Source organism: Heterodontus francisci, chromosome 5 (assembly GCF_036365525.1).
Source record: "Heterodontus francisci isolate sHetFra1 chromosome 5, sHetFra1.hap1, whole genome shotgun sequence".
Lineage (NCBI taxonomy): Eukaryota > Metazoa > Chordata > Chondrichthyes > Heterodontiformes > Heterodontidae > Heterodontus > Heterodontus francisci.
This window is the reverse complement of record NC_090375.1, coordinates 1782939-1807972: the sequence shown is the minus strand read 5'-3', so window position 1 is coordinate 1807972 and position 25034 is coordinate 1782939. Positions and strand designations below refer to the sequence as shown.

Here is a 25034-nt window from a genome sequence, read left to right as displayed (position 1 = left end):
TATCTCTGCAGTCACACTCGGATCTATCCTTCTCTTCCTGCTCCTGTACCGTTATCTCTGCAGTCACACTCGGATCTATCCTTCTCTTCCTGCTCCTGCACTGTTATCTCTGCAGTCACACTCGGATCTATCCTTCTCTTCCTGCTCCTGCACCGTTATCTCTGCAGTCACACTCGGATCTATCCTTCTCTTCCTGCTCCTGTAGCGTTATCTCTGCAGTCACACTCGGATCTATCCTTCTCTACCTGCTCCTGCACTGTTATCTCTGCAGTCACACTCGGATCTATCCTTCTCTTCCTGCTCCTGCACTGTTATCTCTGCAGTCACACTCGGATCTATCCTTCTCTTCCTGCTCCTGCACCGTTATCTCTGCAGTCACACTCGGATCTATCCTTCACTTCCTGCTCCTGTATCGTTATCTCTGCAGTCACACTCGGATCTATCCTTCTCTTCCTGCTCCTGCACTGTTATCCCTGCAGTCACACTCGGATCTATCCTTCTCTTCCTGCTCCTGCACTGTTATCTCTGCAGTCACACTCGGATCTATCCTTCTCTTCCTGCTCCTGTAGCGTTATCTCTGCAGTCACACTCGGATCTATCCTTCTCTTCCTGCTCCTGCACCGTTATCTCTGCAGTCACACTCGGATCTATCCTTCTCTTCCTGCTCCTGTTGTGTTATGCCTGCAGTCACACTCGGATCTATCCTTCTATTCCTGCTCCTGTCGCATTATCTCTGTAGTCACACTCGGATCTATCCTTCTCTTCCTGCTCCTGTAGCGTCATCTCTGCAGTCACACTCGGATCTATCCTTCTCTTCCTGCTCCTGCACCGTTATCTCTGCAGTCACACTCGGATCTATCCTTCTATTCCTGCTCCTATAGCGTTATCCCTGCAGTCACACTCGGATCTATCCTTCTCTTCCTGCTCCTGTACCGTTATCTCTGCAGTCACACTCGGATCTATCCTTCTCTTCCTGCTCCTGTAGCATTATCTCTGCAGTCACACCCGGATCTATCCTACTCTTCCTGCTCGTGTAGCGTTATCTCTGCATTCACACTCGGATCTATCCTTCTCTTCCTGCTCCTGCACTGTTATCTCTGCAGTCACACTCGGATCTATCCTTCTCTTCCTGCTCCTGCACTGTTATCTCTGCAGTCACACTCGGATCTATCCTTCTCTTCCTGCTCCTGTAGCGTTATCTCTGCAGTCACACTCGGATCTATCATTCTCTTCCTGCTCCTGCACTGTTATCTCTGCAGTCACACTCGGATCTATCGTTCTCTTCCTGCTCCTGCACCGTTATCCCTGCAGTCACTCTCGGATCTATCCTTCTCTTCCTGCTCCTGCACCGTTATCCCTGCAGTCACACTCGGATCTATCCTTCTCTTCCTGCTCCTGCACCGTTATCCCTGCAGTCACACTCGGATCTATCCTTCTCTTTCTGCTCCTGCACCGTTATCTCTGCAGTCACACTCGGATCTATCCTTCTCTTCCTGCTCCTGCACTGTTATCTCTGCAGTCACACTCGGATCTATCCTTCTCTTCCTGCTCCTGTAGCGTTATCTCTGCAGTCACACTCGGATCTATCCTTCTCTTCCTGCTCCTGTACCGTTATCTCTGCAGTCACACTCGGATCTATCCTTCTCTTCCTGCTCCTGCACCGTTATCTCTGCAGTCACACTCGGATCTATCCTTCTCTTCCTGCTCCTGCACTGTTATCTATGCATTCACACTCGGATCTATCCTTCTCTTCCTGCTCCTGCACCGTTATCCCTGCAGTCACACTCGGATCTATCCTTCTCTTCCTGCTCCTGTAGCATTATCTCTGCAGTCACACCCGGATCTATCCTACTCTTCCTGCTCGTGTAGCGTTATCTCTGCAGTCACACTCGGATCTATCCTTCTCTTCCTGCTCCTGCACTGTTATCTCTGCAGTCACACTCGGATCTATCCTTCTCTTCCTGCTCCTGCACTGTTATCTCTGCAGTCACACTCGGATCTATCCTTCTCTTCCTGCTCCTGTACCGTTATCTCTGCAGTCACACTCGGATCTATCCTTCTCTTCCTGCTCCTGCACTGTTATCTCTGCAGTCACACTCGGATCTATCCTTCTCTTCCTGCTCCTGCACCGTTATCTCTGCAGTCACACTCGGATCTATCCTTCTCTTCCTGCTCCTGTAGCGTTATCTCTGCAGTCACACTCGGATCTATCCTTCTCTACCTGCTCCTGCACTGTTATCTCTGCAGTCACACTCGGATCTATCCTTCTCTTCCTGCTCCTGCACTGTTATCTCTGCAGTCACACTCGGATCTATCCTTCTCTTCCTGCTCCTGCACCGTTATCTCTGCAGTCACACTCGGATCTATCCTTCACTTCCTGCTCCTGTATCGTTATCTCTGCAGTCACACTCGGATCTATCCTTCTCTTCCTGCTCCTGCACTGTTATCCCTGCAGTCACACTCGGATCTATCCTTCTCTTCCTGCTCCTGCACTGTTATCTCTGCAGTCACACTCGGATCTATCCTTCTCTTCCTGCTCCTGCACCGTTATCTCTGCAGTCACACTCGGATCTATCCTTCACTTCCTGCTCCTGTATCGTTATCTCTGCAGTCACACTCGGATCTATCCTTCTCTTGCTGCTCCTGTACCGTTATCTCTGCAGTCACACTCGGATCTATCCTTCTCTTCCTGCTCCTGTAGCGTTATCCCTGCAGTCACACTCGGATCTATCCTTCTCTTCCTGCTCCTGTTGCGTTATCTCTGCAGTCACACTCGGATCTATCCTTCTCTTCCTGCTCCTGTACCGTTATCCCTGCAGTCACACTCGGATCTATCCTTCTCTTCCTGCTCCTGTACCGTTATCTCTGCAGTCACACTCGGATCTATCCTTCTCTTCCTGCTCCTGCATTGTTATCTCTGCAGTCACACTCGGATCTATCCTTCTCTTCCTGTTCCTGTAGCGTTATCTCTGCAGTCACACTCGGATCTATCCTTCTCTTCCTGCTCCTGTAGCGTTATCTCTGCAGTCACACTCGGATCTATCCTTCTCTTCCTGCTCCTGTCGCGTTATCCCTGCACTCACACTCGGATCTATCCTTCTCTTCCTGCTCCTGTAGCGTTATCTCTGCAGTCACACTCGGATCTATCCTTCTCTTCCTGCTCCTGCACCGTTATCTCTGCAGTTACACTCGGATCTATCCTTCTCTTCCTGCTCCTGTACCGTTATCTCTGCAGTCACACTCGGATCTATCCTTCTCTTCCTGCTCCTGTAGCGTTATCTCTGCAGTCACATCGGATCTATCCTTCTCTTCCTGCTCCTGCACCGTTATCTCTGCAGTCACACTCGGATCTATCCTTCTCTTGCTGCTCCTGTACCGTTATCTCTGCAGTCACACTCGGATCTATCCTTCTCTTCCTGCTCCTGCACCGTTATCTCTGCAGTCACACTCGGATCTATCCTTCTCTTCCTGCTCCTGCACCGTTATCTCTGCAGTCACACTCGGATCTATCCTTCTCTTGCTGCTCCTGTACCGTTATCTCTGCAGTCACACTCGGATCTATCCTTCTCTTCCTGCTCCTGCACCGTTATCTCTGCAGTCACACTCGGATCTATCCTTCTCTTCCTGCTCCTGCACCGTTATCTCTGCAGTCACACTCGGATCTATCCTTCTCTTCCTGCTCCTGTACCGTTATCTCTGCAGTCACACTCAGATCTATCCTTCTCTTCCTGCTCCTGCACCGTTATCTCTGCAGTCAAACTCGGATCTATCCTTCTCTTCCTGCTCCTGTACGGTTATCTCTGCAGTCACACTCGGATCTATCCTTCTCTTGCTGCTCCTGTACCGTTATCTCTGCAGTCACACTCGGATCTATCCTTCTCTTGCTGCTCCTGTACCGTTATCTCTGCAGTCACACTCGGATCTATCCTTCTCTTGCTGCTCCTGTACCGTTATCTCTGCAGTCACACTCGGATCTATCCTTCTCTTCCTGCTCCTGTAGCGTTATCTCTGCAGTCACACTCGGATCTATCCTTCTCTTCCTGCTCCTGCACCGTTATCTCTGCAGTCACACTCGGATCTATCCTTCTCTTCCTGCTCCTGTTGCGTTATCCCTGCAGTCACACTCGGATCTATCCTTCTCTTCCTGCTCCTGTAGCGTTATCTCTGCAGTCACACTCGGATCTCTCCTTCTCTTCCTGCTCCTGCACCGTTATCTCTGCAGTCACACTCGGATCTATCCTTCTCTTCCTGCTCCTGTACCGTTATCTCTGCAGTCACACTCGGATCTATCCTTCTCTTCCTGCTCCTGTACCGTTATCTCTGCAGTCTCACTCGGATCTATCCTTCTCTTCCTGCTCCTGCACTGTTATCTCTGCAGTCACACTCGGATCTATCCTTCTCTTCCTGCTCCTGTAGCGTTATCTCTGCAGTCACACTCGGATCTATCCTTCTCTTCCTGCTCCTGCACTGTTATCTCTGCAGTCACACTCGGATCTATCCTTCTCTTCCTGCTCCTGTAGCGTTATCTCTGCAGTCACACTCGGATCTATCCTTCTCTTCCTGCTCCTGTACCGTTATCTCTGCAGTCACACTCGGATCTATCCTTCTCTTCCTGCTCCTGCACTGTTATCTCTGCAGTCACACTCGGATCTATCCTTCTCTTCCTGCTCCTGTACCGTTATCTCTGCAGTCACACTCGGATCTATCCTTCTCTTCCTGCTCCTGCACTGTTATCTCTGCAGTCACACTCGGATCTATCCTTCTCTTCCTGCTCCTGCACCGTTATCTCTGCAGTCACACTCGGATCTATCCTTCTCTTCCTGCTCCTGTAGCGTTATCTCTGCAGTCACACTCGGATCTATCCTTCTCTACCTGCTCCTGCACTGTTATCTCTGCAGTCACACTCGGATCTATCCTTCTCTTCCTGCTCCTGCACTGTTATCTCTGCAGTCACACTCGGATCTATCCTTCTCTTCCTGCTCCTGCACCGTTATCTCTGCAGTCACACTCGGATCTATCCTTCACTTCCTGCTCCTGTATCGTTATCTCTGCAGTCACACTCGGATCTATCCTTCTCTTCCTGCTCCTGCACTGTTATCCCTGCAGTCACACTCGGATCTATCCTTCTCTTCCTGCTCCTGCACTGTTATCTCTGCAGTCACACTCGGATCTATCCTTCTCTTCCTGCTCCTGTAGCGTTATCTCTGCAGTCACACTCGGATCTATCCTTCTCTTCCTGCTCCTGCACCGTTATCTCTGCAGTCACACTCGGATCTATCCTTCTCTTCCTGCTCCTGTTGTGTTATGCCTGCAGTCACACTCGGATCTATCCTTCTATTCCTGCTCCTGTCGCATTATCTCTGTAGTCACACTCGGATCTATCCTTCTCTTCCTGCTCCTGTAGCGTCATCTCTGCAGTCACACTCGGATCTATCCTTCTCTTCCTGCTCCTGCACCGTTATCTCTGCAGTCACACTCGGATCTATCCTTCTATTCCTGCTCCTATAGCGTTATCCCTGCAGTCACACTCGGATCTATCCTTCTCTTCCTGCTCCTGTACCGTTATCTCTGCAGTCACACTCGGATCTATCCTTCTCTTCCTGCTCCTGTAGCATTATCTCTGCAGTCACACCCGGATCTATCCTACTCTTCCTGCTCGTGTAGCGTTATCTCTGCAGTCACACTCGGATCTATCCTTCTCTTCCTGCTCCTGCACTGTTATCTCTGCAGTCACACTCGGATCTATCCTTCTCTTCCTGCTCCTGCACTGTTATCTCTGCAGTCACACTCGGATCTATCCTTCTCTTCCTGCTCCTGTAGCGTTATCTCTGCAGTCACACTCGGATCTATCATTCTCTTCCTGCTCCTGCACTGTTATCTCTGCAGTCACACTCGGATCTATCGTTCTCTTCCTGCTCCTGCACCGTTATCCCTGCAGTCACTCTCGGATCTATCCTTCTCTTCCTGCTCCTGCACCGTTATCCCTGCAGTCACACTCGGATCTATCCTTCTCTTCCTGCTCCTGCACCGTTATCCCTGCAGTCACACTCGGATCTATCCTTCTCTTTCTGCTCCTGCACCGTTATCTCTGCAGTCACACTCGGATCTATCCTTCTCTTCCTGCTCCTGCACTGTTATCTCTGCAGTCACACTCGGATCTATCCTTCTCTTCCTGCTCCTGTAGCGTTATCTCTGCAGTCACACTCGGATCTATCCTTCTCTTCCTGCTCCTGTACCGTTATCTCTGCAGTCACACTCGGATCTATCCTTCTCTTCCTGCTCCTGCACCGTTATCTCTGCAGTCACACTCGGATCTATCCTTCTCTTCCTGCTCCTGCACTGTTATCTATGCATTCACACTCGGATCTATCCTTCTCTTCCTGCTCCTGCACCGTTATCCCTGCAGTCACACTCGGATCTATCCTTCTCTTCCTGCTCCTGTAGCATTATCTCTGCAGTCACACCCGGATCTATCCTACTCTTCCTGCTCGTGTAGCGTTATCTCTGCAGTCACACTCGGATCTATCCTTCTCTTCCTGCTCCTGCACTGTTATCTCTGCAGTCACACTCGGATCTATCCTTCTCTTCCTGCTCCTGCACTGTTATCTCTGCAGTCACACTCGGATCTATCCTTCTCTTCCTGCTCCTGTACCGTTATCTCTGCAGTCACACTCGGATCTATCCTTCTCTTCCTGCTCCTGCACTGTTATCTCTGCAGTCACACTCGGATCTATCCTTCTCTTCCTGCTCCTGCACCGTTATCTCTGCAGTCACACTCGGATCTATCCTTCTCTTCCTGCTCCTGTAGCGTTATCTCTGCAGTCACACTCGGATCTATCCTTCTCTACCTGCTCCTGCACTGTTATCTCTGCAGTCACACTCGGATCTATCCTTCTCTTCCTGCTCCTGCACTGTTATCTCTGCAGTCACACTCGGATCTATCCTTCTCTTCCTGCTCCTGCACCGTTATCTCTGCAGTCACACTCGGATCTATCCTTCACTTCCTGCTCCTGTATCGTTATCTCTGCAGTCACACTCGGATCTATCCTTCTCTTCCTGCTCCTGCACTGTTATCCCTGCAGTCACACTCGGATCTATCCTTCTCTTCCTGCTCCTGAAGTGTTATCTCTGCAGTCACACTCGGATCTATCCTTCTCTTCCTGCTCCTGTAGCGTTATGTCTGCAGTCACAATCGGATCTATCCTTCTCTTCCTGCTCCTGCACCGTTATCTCTGCAGTCACACTCGGATCTATCCTTCTCTTCCTGCTCCTGTTGTGTTATGCCTGCAGTCACACTCGGATCTATCCTTCTATTCCTGCTCCTGTCGCATTATCTCTGTAGTCACACTCGGATCTATCCTTCTCTTCCTGCTCCTGTAGCGTCATCTCTGCAGTCACACTCGGATCTATCCTTCTCTTCCTGCTCCTGCACCGTTATCTCTGCAGTCACACTCGGATCTATCCTTCTATTCCTGCTCCTGTAGCATTATCTCTGCAGTCACACCCGGATCTATCCTACTCTTCCTGCTCGTGTAGCGTTATCTCTGCAGTCACACTCGGATCTATCCTTCTCTTCCTGCTCCTGCACTGTTATCTCTGCAGTCACACTCGGATCTATCCTTCTCTTCCTGCTCCTGCACTGTTATCTCTGCAGTCACACTCGGATCTATCCTTCTCTTCCTGCTCCTGTAGCGTTATCTCTGCAGTCACACTCGGATCTATCATTCTCTTCCTGCTCCTGCACTGTTATCTCTGCAGTCACACTCGGATCTATCGTTCTCTTCCTGCTCCTGCACCGTTATCCCTGCAGTCACTCTCGGATCTATCCTTCTCTTCCTGCTCCTGCACCGTTATCCCTGCAGTCACACTCGGATCTATCCTTCTCTTCCTGCTCCTGCACCGTTATCCCTGCAGTCACACTCAGATCTATCCTTCTCTTTCTGCTCCTGCACCGTTATCTCTGCAGTCACACTCGGATCTATCCTTCTCTTCCTGCTCCTGCACTGTTATCTCTGCAGTCACACTCGGATCTATCCTTCTCTTCCTGCTCCTGTAGCGTTATCTCTGCAGTCACACTCGGATCTATCCTTCTCTTCCTGCTCCTGTACCGTTATCTCTGCAGTCACACTCGGATCTATCCTTCTCTTCCTGCTCCTGCACCGTTATCTCTGCAGTCACACTCGGATCTATCCTTCTCTTCCTGCTCCTGCACTGTTATCTATGCATTCACACTCGGATCTATCCTTCTCTTCCTGCTCCTGCACCGTTATCCCTGCAGTCACACTCGGATCTATCCTTCTCTTCCTGCTCCTGCACTGTTATCTCTGCAGTCACACTCGGATCTATCCTTCTCTTCCTGCTCCTGCACTGTTATCTCTGCAGTCACACTCGGATCTATCCTTCTCTTCCTGCTCCTGTCGCGTTATCTCTGCAGTCCCACTCGGATCTATCCTTCTCTTCCTGTTCCTGTAGCGTTATCTCTGCAGTCACACTCGGATCTATCCTTCTCTTCCTGCTCCTGTAGCGTTATCTCTGCAGTCACACTCAGATCTATCCTTCTCTTCCTGCTCCTGCACTGTTATCTCTGCAGTCACACTCGGATCTATCCTTCTCTTCCTGCTCCTGTCGCGTTATCTCTGCAGTCACACTCTGATCTATCCTTCTGTTCCTGCTCCTGTAGCGTTATCTCTGCAGTCACACTCGGATCTATCCTTCTCTTCCTGCTCCTGCACTGTTATCTCTGCAGTCACACTCGGATCTATCCTTCTCTTCCTGCTCCTGTAGCGTTATCTCTGCAGTCACACTCGGATCTATCCTTCTCTTCCTGCTCCTGTACCGTTATCTCTGCAGTCACACTCGGATCTATCCTTCTCTTCCTGCTCCTGCACCGTTATCTCTGCAGTCACACTCGGATCTATCCTTCTCTTCCTGCTCCTGCACTGTTATCTCTGCAGTCACACTCGGATCTATCCTTCTCTTCCTGCTCCTGTAGCGTTATCTCTGCAGTCACACTCGGATCTATCCTTCTCTTCCTGCTCCTGCACTGTTATCTCTGCAGTCACACCCGGATCTATCCTTCTCTTACTGCTCCTGTAGCGTTAACTCTGCAGTCACACTCGGATCTATCCTTCTCTTCCTGCTCCTGCACTGTTATCTCTGCAGTCACACTCGGATCTATCCTTCTCTTCCTGTTCCTGTAGCGTTATCTCTGCAGTCACACTCGGATCTATCCTTCTCTTCCTGCTCCTGCACTGTTATCTCTGCAGTCACACCCGGATCTATCCTTCTCTTCCTGCTCCTGCACTGTTATCTCTGCAGTCACACTCGGATCTATCCTTCTCTTCCTGCTCCTGCACTGTTATCTCTGCAGTCACACTCGGATCTATCCTTCTCTTCCTGCTCCTGCACTGTTATCTCTGCAGTCACACCCGGATCTATCCTTCTCTTCCTGCTCCTGCACTGTTATCTCTGCAGTCACACTCAGATCTATCCTTCTCTTCCTGCTCCTGCACTGTTATCTCTGCAGTCACACTCGGATCTATCCTTCTCTTACTGCTCCTGTAGCGTTATCTCTGCAGTCACACTCGGATCTATCCTTCTCTTCCTGCTCCTGCACCGTTATCTCTGCAGTCACACTCGGATCTATCCTTCTCTTCCTGCTCCTGCACTGTTATCTCTGCAGTCACACTCGGATCTATCCTTCTCTTCCTGCTCCTGTAGCGTTATCTCTGCAGTCACACTCGGATCTATCCTTCTCTTCCTGCTCCTGCACTGTTATCTCTGCAGTCACACTCGGATCTATCCTTCTCTTCCTGCTCCTGTAGCGTTATCTCTGCAGTCACACTCGGATCTATCCTTCTCTTCCTGCTCCTGCACTGTTATCTCTGCAGTCACACTCGGATCTATCCTTCTCTTCCTGCTCCTGTAGCGTTATCCCTGCAGTCACTCTCGGATCTATCCTTCTCTTCCTGCTCCTGTAGCGTTATCTCTGCAATCACACTCGGATCTATCCTTCCCTTCCTGCTCCTGCACCGTTATCTTTGCAGTCACACTCGGATCTATCCTTCTCTTCCTGCTCCTGCACTGTTATCTCTGCAGTCACACTCGGATCTATCCTTCTCTTCCTGCTCCTGCACCGTTATCTCTGCAGTCACACTCGGATCTATCCTTCACTTCCTGCTCCTGCACTGTTATCTCTGCAGTCACACTCGGATCTATCCTTCTCTTCCTGCTCCTGCACTGTTATCTCTGCAGTCACACTCGGATCTATCCTTCTCTTCCTGCTCCTGTCGCATTATCTCTGTAGTCACACTCGGATCTATCCTTCTCTTCCTGCTCCTGTAGCGTCATCTCTGCAGTCACACTCGGATCTATCCTTCTCTTCCTGCTCCTGCACCGTTATCTCTGCAGTCACACTCGGATCTATCCTTCTATTCCTGCTCCTGTAGCGTTATCCCTGCAGTCACACTCGGATCTATCCTTCTCTTCCTGCTCCTGTACCGTTATCTCTGCAGTCACACTCGGATCTATCCTACTCTTCCTGCTCGTGTAGCGTTATCTCTGCAGTCACACTCGGATCTATCCTTCTCTTCCTGCTCCTGCACTGTTATCTCTGCAGTCACACTCGAATCTATCCTTCTCTTCCTGCTCCTGTAGCATTATCTCTGCAGTCACACTCGGATCTATCCTTCTCTTCCTGCTCCTGCACCGTTATCTCTGCAGTCACACTCGGATCTATCGTTCTCTTCCTGCTCCTGCACCGTTATCCCTGCAGTCACTCTCGGATCTATCCTTCTCTTCCTGCTCCTGCACCGTTATCTCTGCAGTCACACTCGGATCTATCGTTCTCTTCCTGCTCCTGCACCGTTATCCCTGCAGTCACTCTCGGATCTATACTTCTCTTCCTGCTCCTGTACCGTTATCTCTGCAGTCACACTCGGATCTATCCTTCTCTTCCTGCTCCTGCACTGTTATCTCTGCAGTCACACTCGGATCTATCGTTCTCTTCCTGCTCCTGCACCGTTATCCCTGCAGTCACTCTCGGATCTATCCTTCTCTTCCTGCTCCTGCACCGTTATCTCTGCAGTCACACTCGGATCTATCCTTCTCTTCCTGCTCCTGCACTGTTATCTCTGCAGTCACACTCGGATCTATCCTTCTCTTCCTGCTCCTGTAGCGTTATCTCTGCAGTCACACTCGGATCTATCCTTCTCTTCCTGCTCCTGTACCGTTATCTCTGCAGTCACACTCGGATCTATCCTTCTCTTCCTGCTCCTGCACCGTTATCTCTGCAGTCACACTCGGATCTATCCTTCTCTTCCTGCTCCTGCACTGTTATCTCTGCATTCACACTCGGATCTATCCTTCTCTTCCTGCTCCTGCACCGTTATCCCTGCAGTCACACTCGGATCTATCCTTCTCTTCCTGCTCCTGCACTGTTATCTCTGCAGTCACACTCGGATCTATCCTTCTCTTCCTGCTCCTGTAGCGTTATCTCTGCAGTCACACTCAGATCTATCCTTCTCTTCCTGCTCCTGCACTGTTATCTCTGCAGTCACACTCGGATCTATCCTTCTCTTCCTGCTCCTGTCGCGTTATCTCTGCAGTCACACTCGGATCTATCCTTCTGTTCCTGCTCGTGTAGCGTTATCTCTGCAGTCACACTCGGATCTATCCTTCTCTTCCTGCTCCTGCACTGTTATCTCTGCAGTCACACTCGGATCTATCCTTCTCTTCCTGCTCCTGTAGCGTTATCTCTGCAGTCACACTCGGATCTATCCTTCTCTTCCTGCTCCTGTAGCGTTATCTCTGCAGTCACACTCGGATCTATCCTTCTCTTCCTGCTCCTGCACCGTTATCTGTGCAGTCACACTCGGATCTATCCTTCTCTTCCTGCTCCTGCACTGTTATCTCTGCAGTCACACTCGGATCTATCCTTCTCTTCCTGCTCCTGTAGCGTTATCTCTGCAGTCACACTCGGATCTATCCTTCTCTTCCTGCTCCTGCACTGTTATCTCTGCAGTCACACTCGGATCTATCCTTCTCTTCCTGCTCCTGCACCGTTTTCCCTGCAGTCACACTCGGATCTATCCTTCTCTTCCTGCTCCTGCACCGTTATCCCTGCAGTCACACTCGGATCTATCCTTCTCTTCCTGTTCCTGCACCGTTATCTCTGCAGTCACACTCGGATCTATCCTTCTCTTCCTGCTCCTGTACCGTTATCTCTGCAGTCACACTCGGATCTATCCTTGGCTCCCTCCTGTTTCTCATCTACATGCTGCCCCTTGTCGACATTATTCGAAAGTCAGTTTTTTCATGTATGCTGACAACTTTCAGCTCGACCTCAACACCACCTCTCTCAACTCCTCCACTAAATTGTCAGATTATTTATCTGACATCTAGTACTGGATGAACAGAAATTTCTTCAAATTAAATATTGGGAATATGGAAGCCATTGTTTTCAGGCCCGACTCCAAACTAGTTACCAACTACATCCCTCACTCTGGCATCATTCTGAGACAAAGACAGATTGTTCGCAAACTTGGGATCACATTTGACCCCGAGATGATCTTCTGACCTCATATTCTTGCCATCACTGCCTATTTCTACCTCCACAACATCACACGACTTAGCCCCTGTCTCAGCCCATCTGCTGTAAATCTCATTCACGCCTTCATTACCCGGAGCCGTGATCATTCCATCACCCCTGGCTGGTCACCCTCATTATACGCTCTGTAAACCTGAGCTCAACCAAAACTCTGCTGCCCTTACTCAAACCAAGTCCCCCTCCCCTATCACCCCTGTACTCACTGACCTACATTAACACACACCAAGTCCCGTTCCCCTATCACCCCTGTACTCACTGACCGACATTAACACACACCATGTCCCGTTCCCCTATCACCCCCTGTACTCACTGACCTACATTAACACACACCAAGTCCCGTTCCCCTATCACCCCTGTACTCACTGACCTACATTAACACACACCAAGTCCCGTTCCCCTATCACCCCTGTACTCACTGACCTACAATAACACACACCAAGTCCCGTTCCCCTATCACCCCCTGTACTCACTGACCTACATTAACACACACCAAGTCCCGTTCCCCTATCACCCCTGTACTCACTGACCTACATTAACACACACCAAGTCCCGTTCCCCTATCACCCCTGTACTCACTGACCTACATTAACACACACCAAGTCCCGTTCCTCTATCACCCCTGTACTCACTGACCTACGTTAACACACACCAAGTCCCATTCCCCCATCACCCCTGTACTCACTGACCTACATTAACACACACCAAGTCCCGTTCCCCTATCACCCCTGTACTCACTGACCGACATTAACACACACCAAGTCCCGTTCCCCTATCACCCCTGTACTCACTGACCTACATTAACACATACCAAGTCCAGTTCCCCATCACCCCTGTACTCACTGACCGACATTAACACACACCAAGTCCTGTTTCCCTATCACCCCTGTACTCACTGACCTACATTAACACACACCATGTCCCGTTCCTATATCACCCCTGTACTCACTGACCGACATTAACACACACCAAATCCCATTCCCCTATCACCCCTGTACTCACTGACCTACATTAACACACACCATGTCCCGTTCCTATATCACCCCTGTACTCACTGACCTACATTAACACACACCAAGTCCCGTTCCCCATCACCCCTGTACTCACTGACCTACATTAACACACACCATGTCCCGTTCCTATATCACCCCTGTACTCACTGACCGACATTAACACACACCAAATCCCATTCCCCTATCACCCCTGTACTCACTGACCTACATTAACACACACCAAGCCCTGTTCCTCTAACACCCCTGTACTCACTGACCTACATTAACACACTGCAAGTCCCGTTCCCCATCACCCCTGTACTCACTGACCTACATTAACACATACCAAGTCCCGTTCCCCATCACCCCTGTACTCACTGACCTACATTAACACACACCATGTCCCGTTCCTCCATCACCCCTGTACACACTGACCTACATTAACACACACCATGTCCCGTTCCTCTATCACCCCTGTACTCACTGACCTACATTAACACACACCAAATCCCATTCCCCTATCACCCCTGTACTCACTGACCGACATTAACACACACCAAGTCCCGTTCCCCTATCACCCCTGTACTCACTGACCTACATTAACACACACAAAGTCCCATTCCCCTATCACCCCTGTACTCACTGACCGACATTAACACACACCAAATCCCATTCCCCTATCACCCCTGTACTCACTGACCGACATTAACACACACCAAGTCCCATTCCCCTATCACCCCTGTACTCACTGACCGACATTAACACACACCAAGTCCCGTTTCCCATCACCCCTGTACTCACTGACCTACATTAACACACACCAAGTCCCGTTCCTCTATCACCCCTGTACTCACTAACATACATTAACACACACCGAGTCCCGTTCCCCTATCACCCCTGTACTCACTGACCTACATTAACACACACCGAGTCCCGTTCCCCTATCACCCCTGTACTCACTGACCTACATTAACACACACCAAGTCCCGTTCCCCTATCACCCCTGTACTCACTGACCTACATTAACACACACCAAGTCCCGTTCCCCTATCACCCTTGTACTCACTGACCGACATTAACACACACCAAGTCCCGTTCCCCTATCACCTTTGTACTCACTGACCTACATTAACACACACCATGTCCCGTTCCCCTATCACCCCTGTACTCACTGACCGACATTAACACACACCAAGTCCCGTTCCCCTATCACCCCTGTACTCACTGACCGACATTAACACACACCAAGTCCCGTTCCCCTATCACCCCTGTACTCACTGACCTACATTAACACACACCAAGTCCCGTTCCCCTATCACCCCCTGTACTCACTGACCTACATTAACACACACCAAGTCCCGTTCCCCTATCACCCCTGTACTCACTGACCTATATTAACACACACCAAGTCCCGTTCCCCTATCACCCCTGTACTCACTGACCTACATTAACACACACCAAGTCCCGTTCCCCTATCACCCCTGTACTCACTGACCTATATTAACACACACCAAGTCCCGTTCCCCTATCACCCCTGTACTCACTGACCTATATTAACACACACCAAGTCCCGTTCCTCCATCACCCCTGTACTCACTGACCTACATTAACACACACCAAGTCCCGTTCCCCTATCACCCCTGTACTCACTGACCTACATCAACACACACCAAGTCCCGTTCCCCTATCACCCCTGTACTCACTGACCTACATTAACACACACCAAGTCCCGTTCCCCTATCACCCCTGTACTCACTGACCTATATTAACACACACCAAGTCCCGTTCCTCCATCACCCCTGTACTCACTGACCTACATTAACACACACCAAGTCCCGTTCCCCTATCACCCCTGTACTCACTGACCTATATTAACACACACCAAGTCCCGTTCCTCCATCACCCCTGTACTCACTGACCTACATTAACACACACCAAGTCCCGTTCCCCTATCACCCCTGTACTCACTGACCTACATCAACACACACCAAGTCCCGTTCCCTTATCACCCCTGTACTCACTGACCTACATTAACACACACCAAGTCCCGTTCCCCTATCACCCCTGTACTCACTGACCTACATTAACACACACCAAGTCCCGTTCCCCTATCACCCCTGTACTCACTGACCTACATTAACACACACCAAGTCCCGTTCCCCTATCACCCCTGTACTCACTGACCTACATTAACACACACCAAGTCCCGTTCCCCTATCACCCCTGTACTCACTGACCTACATTAACACACACCAAGTCCCATTCCCCTATCACCCCTGTACTCACTGACCTACATTAACACACACCAAGTTCCATTCCCCTATCACCCCTGTACTCACTGACCTACATTAACACACACCAAGTCCCGTTCCTCCATCACCCCTGTACTCACTGACCTACATCAACACACACCAAGTCCCGTTCCTCCATCACCCCTGTACTCACTGACCGACATTAACACACACCAAGTCCCGTTCCCCCATCACCCCTGTACTCACTGACCGACATTAACACACACCAAGTCCCGTTCCCCCATCACCCCTGTACTCACTGACCGACATTAACACACACCAAGTCCCGTTCCCCTATCACCCCTGTACTCACTGACCTACATTAACACACACCATGTCCCGTTCCCCTATCACCCCTGTACTCACTGACCTACATTAACACACACCAAGTCCCGTTCCTCTATCACCCCTGTACTCACTGACCTACATCAACACACACCAAGTCCCGTTCCCCTATCACCCCTGTACTCACTGACCTACATTAACACACACCAAGTCCCGTTCCCCTATCACCCCTGTACTCACTGACCTACATCAACACACACCAAGTCCCGTTCCCCTATCACCCCTGTACTCACTGACCTACATCAACACACACCAAGTCCCGTTCCCCGATCACCCCTGTACTCACTGACCTACATTAACACACACCGAGTCCCGTTCCCCTATCACCCCTGTACTCACTAACCTACATTAACACACACCATGTCCCGTTCCCCTATCACCCCTGTACTTACTGACCTACATTAACACACACCAAGTCCCGTTTCCCTATCACCCCCTGTACTCACTGACCTACATTAACACACACCGAGTCCCGTTCCCCTATCACCCCTGTACTCACTGACCTACATTAACACACACCAAGTCCCGTTCCCCCATCACCCCTGTACTCACTGACCTACATTAACACACACCAAGTCCCATTCCCCTATCACCCCTGTAATCACTGACCTACATTAACACACACCAAGTCCTGTTTCCCTATCACCCCTGTACTCACTGACCTACATTAACACACACCAAGTCCCGTTCCCCTATCACCCCTGTACTCACTGACCTACATTAACACACACCAAGTCCCGTTCCCCTATCACCCCTGTACTCACTGACCTACATTAACACACACCAAGTCCCGTTCCCCTATCACCCCTGTACTCACTGACCGACATTAACACACACCAAGTCCCGTTCCCCTATCACCCCTGTACTCACTGACCTACATTAACACACACCAAGTCCCGTTCCCCTATCACCCCTGTACTCACTGACCTACATTAACACACACCAAGTCCCGTTCCCATATCACCCCTGTACTCACTGACCTACATTAACACACACCAAGTCCCGTTCCCCTATCACCCCTGTACTCACTGACCTACATTAACACACACCAAGTCCCGTTCCCATATCACCCCTGTACTCACTGACCTACATTAACACACACCAAGTCCCGTTCCCATATCACCCCTGTACTCACTGACCTACATTAACACACACCAAGTCCCGTTCCCATATCACCCCTGTACTCACTGACCTACATTAACACACACCAAGTCCCGTTCCCCTATCACCCCTGTACTCACTGACCTACATTAACACACACCAAGTCCCGTTCCCATATCACCCCTGTACTCACTGACCTACATTAACACACACCAAGTCCCGTTCCCCTATCACCCCTGTACTCACTGACCGACATTAACACACACCAAGTCCCGTTCCCCTATCACCCCTGTACTCACTGACCGACATTAACACACACCAAGTCCCGTTCCTCCATCACCCCTGTACTCACTGACCGACATTAACACACACCAAGTCCCGTTCCCCTATCACCCCTGTACTCACTGACCTACATTAACACACACCAAGTCCCATTCCCCTATCACCCCTGTACTCACTGACCTACATTAACACACACCAAGTCCCGTTCCCCCATCACCCCTGTACTCACTGACCTACATTAACACACACCAAGTCCCGTTCCCCTATCACCCCTGTACTCACTGACCGACATTAACACACACCAAGTCCCGTTCCCCTATCACCCCTGTACTCACTGACCGACATTAACACACACCAAGTCCCGTTCCCCTATCACCCCTGTACTCACTGACCTACATTAACACACACCGAGTCCCGTTCCCCTATCACCCCTGTACTCACTGACCTACATTAACACACACCAAGTCCCGTTCCCCTATCACCCCTGTACTCACTGACCTACATTAACACACACCAAGTCCCATTCCCCTCTCACCCCTGTACTCACTGACCTTCATTAACACACACCGAGTCCCGTTCCCCATCACCCCTGTACTCACTGACCTACATTAACACACACCAAGTCCCATTCCCCTATTACCCCTGTACTCACTGACCTACATTAACACACAACAAGTCCCGTTCCCCTATCACCCCTGTACTCACTGACCTACATTAACACACACCAAGTCCCGTTCCTCTATCACCTCTGTACTCACTGACATACATTAACACACACCGAGTCCCGTTCCCCTATCACCCCTGTACTCACTGACCTACATTAACACACACCAAGTCCCGTTCCTCTATCACCTCTGTACTCACTGACATACATTAACACACACCGAGTCCCGTTCCCCTACCACCCCCGTATTTACTGACCTACATTAACACACACCGAGTCCCGTTCCCCTATCACCCCTGTACTCACTGACCTACATTAACACACACCAAGTCCCGTTCCCCTATCACCCCTGTACTCACTGACCTACATTAACACACACCAAGTCCCGTTCCCCTATCACCCCTGTACTCACTGACCTACATTAACACACACCAAGTCCCGTTCCCCTATCACCCCTGTACTCACTGACCTACATTAACACACACCGAGTCCCGTTCCCCTATCACCCCCGTATTTACTGACCTACATTAACACACACCAAGTCCCGTTCCCCTATCACCCCTGTACTCACTGACCTACATTAACACACACCAAGTCCCGTTCCCCTATCACCCCTGTACTCACTGACCTACATTAACACACACCAAGTCCCGTTCCCCTATCACCCCTGTACTCACTGACCTACATTAACACACACCAAGTCCCGTTCCCCTATCACCCCTGTACTCACTGACCTACATTAACACACACCAAGTCCCGTTCCCCTATCACCCCTGTACTCACTGACCTACATTAACACACACCAAGTCCCGTTCCCCTATCACCCCTGTACTCACTGACCTACATTAACACACACCAAGTCCCGTTCCCCTATCACCCCTGTACTCACTGACCTACATTAACACACACCAAGTCCCGTTCCCCTATCACCCCTGTACTCACTGACCTACATTAACACACACCCAGTCCCGTTCCCCTATCACCCCTGTACTCACTGACCTACATTAACACACACCAAGTCCCGTTCCCCTATCACCCCTGTACACACTGACCTACATTAATACACACCAAGTCCCATTCCCCTATCACACCTGTACTCACTGACCTACATTAACACACACCAAATCCCATTCCCCTATCACCCCTGTACTCACTGACCTACATTAACACACACCAAATCCCATTCCCCTATCACCCCTGTACTCACTGACCTACATTAACACACACCAAGTCCTGTTTCCCTATCACCCCCTGTACTCACTGACCTACATTAACACACACCGTCCCATTCCCCTATCACCCCTGTACTCACTGACCTACATTAACACACACCAAGTCCTGTTTCCCTATCACCCCTGTACTCACTGACCGACATTAACACACACCAAGTCCTGTTTCCCTATCATCCCTGTGCTCACTGAGCTACATTAACACACACCAAGTCCCATTCCCCTCTCACCCCTGTACTCACTGACCTTCATTAACACACACCAAGTCCCGTTCCCCTATCACCCCTGTACTCACTGACCTACATTAACACACACCGTCCCATTCCCCTATCACCCCTGTACTCACTGACCTACATTAACACACACCAAGTCCCGTTCCCCTATCACCCCTGTACTCACTGACCTACATTAACACACACCAAGTCCCGTTCCCCTATCACCCCTGTACTCACTGACCTACATTAACACACACCAAGTCCCATTCCTCCATCACCTCTGTACTCACTGACCTACATTAACACACACCATGTCCCGTTCCCCTATCACCCCTGTACTCACTGACCGACATTAACACACACCAAATCCCATTCCCCTCTCACCCCTGTACTCACTGACCTACATTAACACACACCAAGTCCCGTTCCCCTATCACCCCTGTACTCACTGACCTACATTAACACACACCAAGTCCCATTCCTCCATCACCTCTGTACTCACTGACCTACATTAACACACACCATGTCCCGTTCCCCTATCACCCCTGTACTCACTGACCTACATTAACACACACCAAGTCCCGTTCCCCTATCACCCCTGTACTCACTGACCTACATTAACACACACCAATTCCCTTCCCCTATCACCCCCTGTACTCACTGACCTACATTAACACACACAAAGTCCCGTTCACCCATCACCCCTGTACTCACTGACCTACATTAACACACACCGAGTCCCGTTCCCTATCACCCCTGTACTCACTGACCTACATTAACACACACCAAGTCCTGTTCCTCTATCACCCCCTGTACTCACTGACATACATTAACACACACCAAATCCAGTTCCCCTATCACCCCTGTACTCACTGACCTACATTAACACACACCAAGTCCCGTTCCCCTATCACCCCTGTACTCACTGACCTACATTAACAAACACCAAGTCCCGTTCCCCTATCACCCCTGTACTCACTAACCTACATTAACACACACCAAGTCCCGTTCCCCTATCACCCCTGTACTCACTGACATACATTAACACACACCATGTCCCGTTCCCCTATCACCCCTGTACTCACTGACCTACATTAACACACACCGAGTCCCGTTCCCCTATCACCCCTGTACTCACTAACCTACATTAACACACACCAAGTCCTGTTCCTCTATCACCCCTGTACTCACTGACCTTCATTAACACACACCAAGTCCCGTTCCCCTATCACCCCTGTACTCACTGACCTACATTAACACACACCGAGTCCCGTTCCCCTATCACCCCTGTACTCACTAACCTACATTAACACACACCAAGTCCTGTTCCTCTATCACCCCTGTACTCACTGACCTACATTAACACACACCAAGTCCCATTCCCCTCTCACCCCTGTACTCACTGACCTACATTAACACACACCAAGTCCCGTTCCCCTATCACCCCTGTACTCACTGACCTACATTAACACACACCAAGTCCCATTCCCCTATTACCCCTGTACTCACTGACCTACATTAACACACACCAAGTCCCATTCCCCTATTACCCCTGTACTCACTGACCTACATTAACACACACCAAGTCCCGTTCCCCTATCACCCCTGTACTCACTGACCTACATTAACACACACCGAGTCCCGTTCCCCTATCACCCCTGTACTCACTGACCTACATTAACACACACCAAGTCCCGTTCCCCTATCACCCCTGTACTCACTGACCTACATTAACACACACCGAGTCCCGTTCCCCTATCACCCCTGTACTCACTGACCTACATTAACACACACCAAGTCCCGTTCCCCTATCACCCCTGTACTCACTGACCTACATTAACACACACCAAGTCCCATTCCCCTCTCACCCCTGTACTCACTGACCTTCATTAACACACACCGAGTCCCGTTCCCCATCACCCCTGTACTCACTGACCTACATTAACACACACCAAGTCCCATTCCCCTATTACCCCTGTACTCACTGACCTACATTAACACACACCAAGTCCCATTCCCCTATTACCCCTGTACTCACTGACCTACATTAACACACACCAAGTCCCGTTCCCCTATCACCCCTGTACTCACTGACCTACATTAACACACACCGAGTCCCGTTCCCCTATCACCCCTGTACTCACTGACCTACATTAACACACACCAAGTCCCGTTCCCCTATCACCCCTGTACTCACTGACCTACATTAACACACACCATGTCCCGTTCCTCTATCACCCCTGTACTCACTGACCTACATTAACACACACCGAGTCCCGTTCCCCTATCACCCCTGTACTCACTGACCTACATTAACACACACCAAGTCCCATTCCCCTATTACCCCTGTACTCACTGACCTACATTAACACACACCGAGTCCTGTTTCCCTTTCACCCCTGTACTCACTGACCTACATTGGCTCCCAGTGAAGCAACGTGTTAATTTTAAACACATCATTGTTTTCAAATCTCTCCATAGCCTCGCCCATCCCTGTCTCTGTAAACAGCTACAACCCTCCGAGATATCTGCACTCCTCAATTCTGGTCATTTGCTCATCCCTCAACTCTGTTTTAGTCTGTGTCTTTCTGTCTTTCTGTCTACCAGCCTCCTACCTGTCACTCACGCCTCTTCATGTTCTCTGTATTTCAGGACTCTAGCTATCTCCAGCGAGAACCAGTTCAGCTGAAAGCATGTCATTCTCTGCTGGGTGAAGCGGAACCGAGGAATGACATGTTGGGGTGTTTTTCTGTGCAACAGATGTCTCTGGGAGCCCCTACTCACAGAGCCGAATCTGAGACGCAGGGACAGGAGGGCCTGCACTCACCACTGCTCTACGATGCAGGTCGACGCTTTTCTCTGCCAGAACAACTGGAGGGCCCCCTGAACAGTCAGAATCCTCAGAGATATTCGTCTGTTCCTGACAGCTAATGAAGCTGTCCCTGTCTCTCACAGATAGAGCACAGCTTGTCCACTGGGCCTGTCGGAAATGAGGCAGGATATTTAGCACTAACTCTGAGACACCAACACAGATGTTCCTGAGGAAGAACCATTCTGATTTGTTGCTGGCTGGATCAAGAAGACTAAAAATTCAACAGAACCCTGTCCCCTCGAGAACCCACTCTGACTCATCAGGATCGACAGCCTCCACTCGGACCCCAGCTTGGGAGCCCCATCACATTTACTGTCTGTTGTCATAAATACCAGTGATTTAAAAGCGTGTTTGGGGGCCTGAGTGAGAGTTAGCGGGACTAATGTGAACTGGATTATGGAGCAAGCTGCTGCCTGACCTACTGCTGACTGGCAACCAGTTAAATCATTGAAGGTGTCAGGACAGGTTGAGAGAGTGGTTAATGAAGCATACAGTATCCTGGGCTTTATTAATAGGGGCATCGAGTACAAGATCAAGGAAGTTATGTTGAACTTGTATAAGACACTAGTTCAGCCTCAGCTGGAATATTGTGTCCAGTTCTGGGTGACACACTTGAGGAAAGACGTGAGGACATTGGAGAGAGCACAGAAAAGATTAACGAGAATGATTCCAGGGATGAGGAATTTCAGTTATGAAGATAGATTGGAGAAGTTAGGACTGTTTTCCTTGGAGAAGAGAAGGCTGAGAGGTGATTTGATAGAGGTATTTAAAATCATGAGGGGTTTGGACAGAGTAGATAGAGAGAAACTGTTCCCACTCGTGAAAGGATCGAGAACGAGAGGGCACAGATTTCAAGTATTTGGTAAAGAAGCAAAAGTGACATGAGGAAAAACTTTTTCACACAGCGAGTGGTAAAGGTCTGGAATGCGCTGCCTGAGAACGTGGTGGTGGCAGGTTCAATTGAAGCATTCAAAAGGGAATTAGAGAGTTATATGAAAAGGAAGAATGTGCAGGGTTACGGGGAGAAGGTGGGGGAATGGAACTGAGGGAATTGTTCTTTCAGAGAGCGAGTTCTTTCAGAGACACGATGGGCTGAGTGGCCTCCTTCTACACTGTAACAGGTGTGTACAAGACCGTGATTCACAGAGAGCATATGTTTCAGAACATACAGTGCACATTTCAATCAGGTGACCTGATCCAACAATATCGCTGAATTGTGATAGGTCACAGTGCATAAAGAAACAGGTGTGCACACTGGGATCAGACCTCACTCAGTGTTACTGGGATCAGACCTCACTCAGTGTTACTGGGGCCTGTGACACACGCAGTGTTAGTGGGGCCTGTGACACACTAACTTAGTGTTAGTGGCGCCTGTGACACACTCACTCAGTGTTACTGGGGCCTGTGACACACTCAGTGTTACTGGGGCCTGTGACACACTAACTTAGTGTTAGTGGGGCCTGTGACACACTCACTCAGTGTTACTGGGGCCTGTGACACACTCAGTGTTAGTGGGGTCTGTGACACACTCAGTGTTAGTGGGGTCTGTGACACACTCAGTGTTAGTGAGGCCTGTGACACACTCAGTGTTAGTGGGGCCTGTGACACATTCAGTGTTAGTGGGGTCTGTGACACACGCAGTGTTAGTGGGGCCTGTGACACACTCAGTGTTAGTGGGGTCTGTGACACACTCAGTGTTAGTGGGGTCTGTGACACACTCAGTGTTAGTGAGGCCTGTGACACACGCAGTGTTAGTGGGGTCTGTGACACACGCAGTGTTAGTGGGGCCTGTGACACACTCAGTGTTAGTGGGGTCTGTGACACACTCAGTGTTAGTGAGGCCTGTGACACATTCAGTGTTAGTGGGGTCTGTGACACACTCAGTGTTAGTGAGGCCTGTGACACACGCAGTGTTAGTGGGGTCTGTGACACACTCAGTGTTAGTGGGGCCTGTGACACATTCAGTGTTAGTGGGGTCTGTGACACACTCAGTGTTAGTGGGGCCTGTGACACACTCACTCAGTGTTAGTGGGGCCTGTGACACATTCACTCAGTGTTAGCGAGGCCTGTGACACACTCACTCAGTGTTAGTGGGGCCTGTGACACATTCACTCAGTGTTAGTGGGACCTGTGACTCACTCAGTCAGTGTTAGCGAGGCCTGTGACACATTCACTCAGTGTTAGCGAGGCCTGTGACACATTCAGTGTTAGTGGGGCCTGTGACACACTCAGTGTTAGTGAGGCCTGTGACACACTCACTCAGTGTTAGTGGGGCCTGTGACACACTCAGTCAGTGTTAGTGGGGCCTGTGACACACTCGGTCAGTGTTAGCGAGGCCTGTGACACACTCACTCAGTGTTAGTGGGGCCCGTGACACACTCACTCAGTGTTAGCGAGGCCTGTGACATATTCACTCAGTGTTAGTGGGGCCTGTGACAC

General features: G+C 50.2%; 1 protein-coding gene across 2 annotated transcripts in view; it reads left to right on the top strand.

Annotated features, from left to right (window-relative positions):
- The window catches only part of LOC137369695 (potassium voltage-gated channel subfamily H member 2-like), a 465677-nt gene extending 442122 nt beyond the window's left edge, over positions 1–23555 (top strand). For both annotated transcript variants that reach the window (XM_068031032.1, XM_068031033.1), the window contains one exon: positions 22376–23555. In XM_068031032.1, the coding sequence (XP_067887133.1) occupies positions 22376–22654 (279 nt within the window). In that variant the 3' untranslated portion in view covers positions 22655–23555. The remainder of the gene's footprint in view (positions 1–22375) is intronic.
- Positions 23556–25034: the final 1479 nt, after the last annotated feature.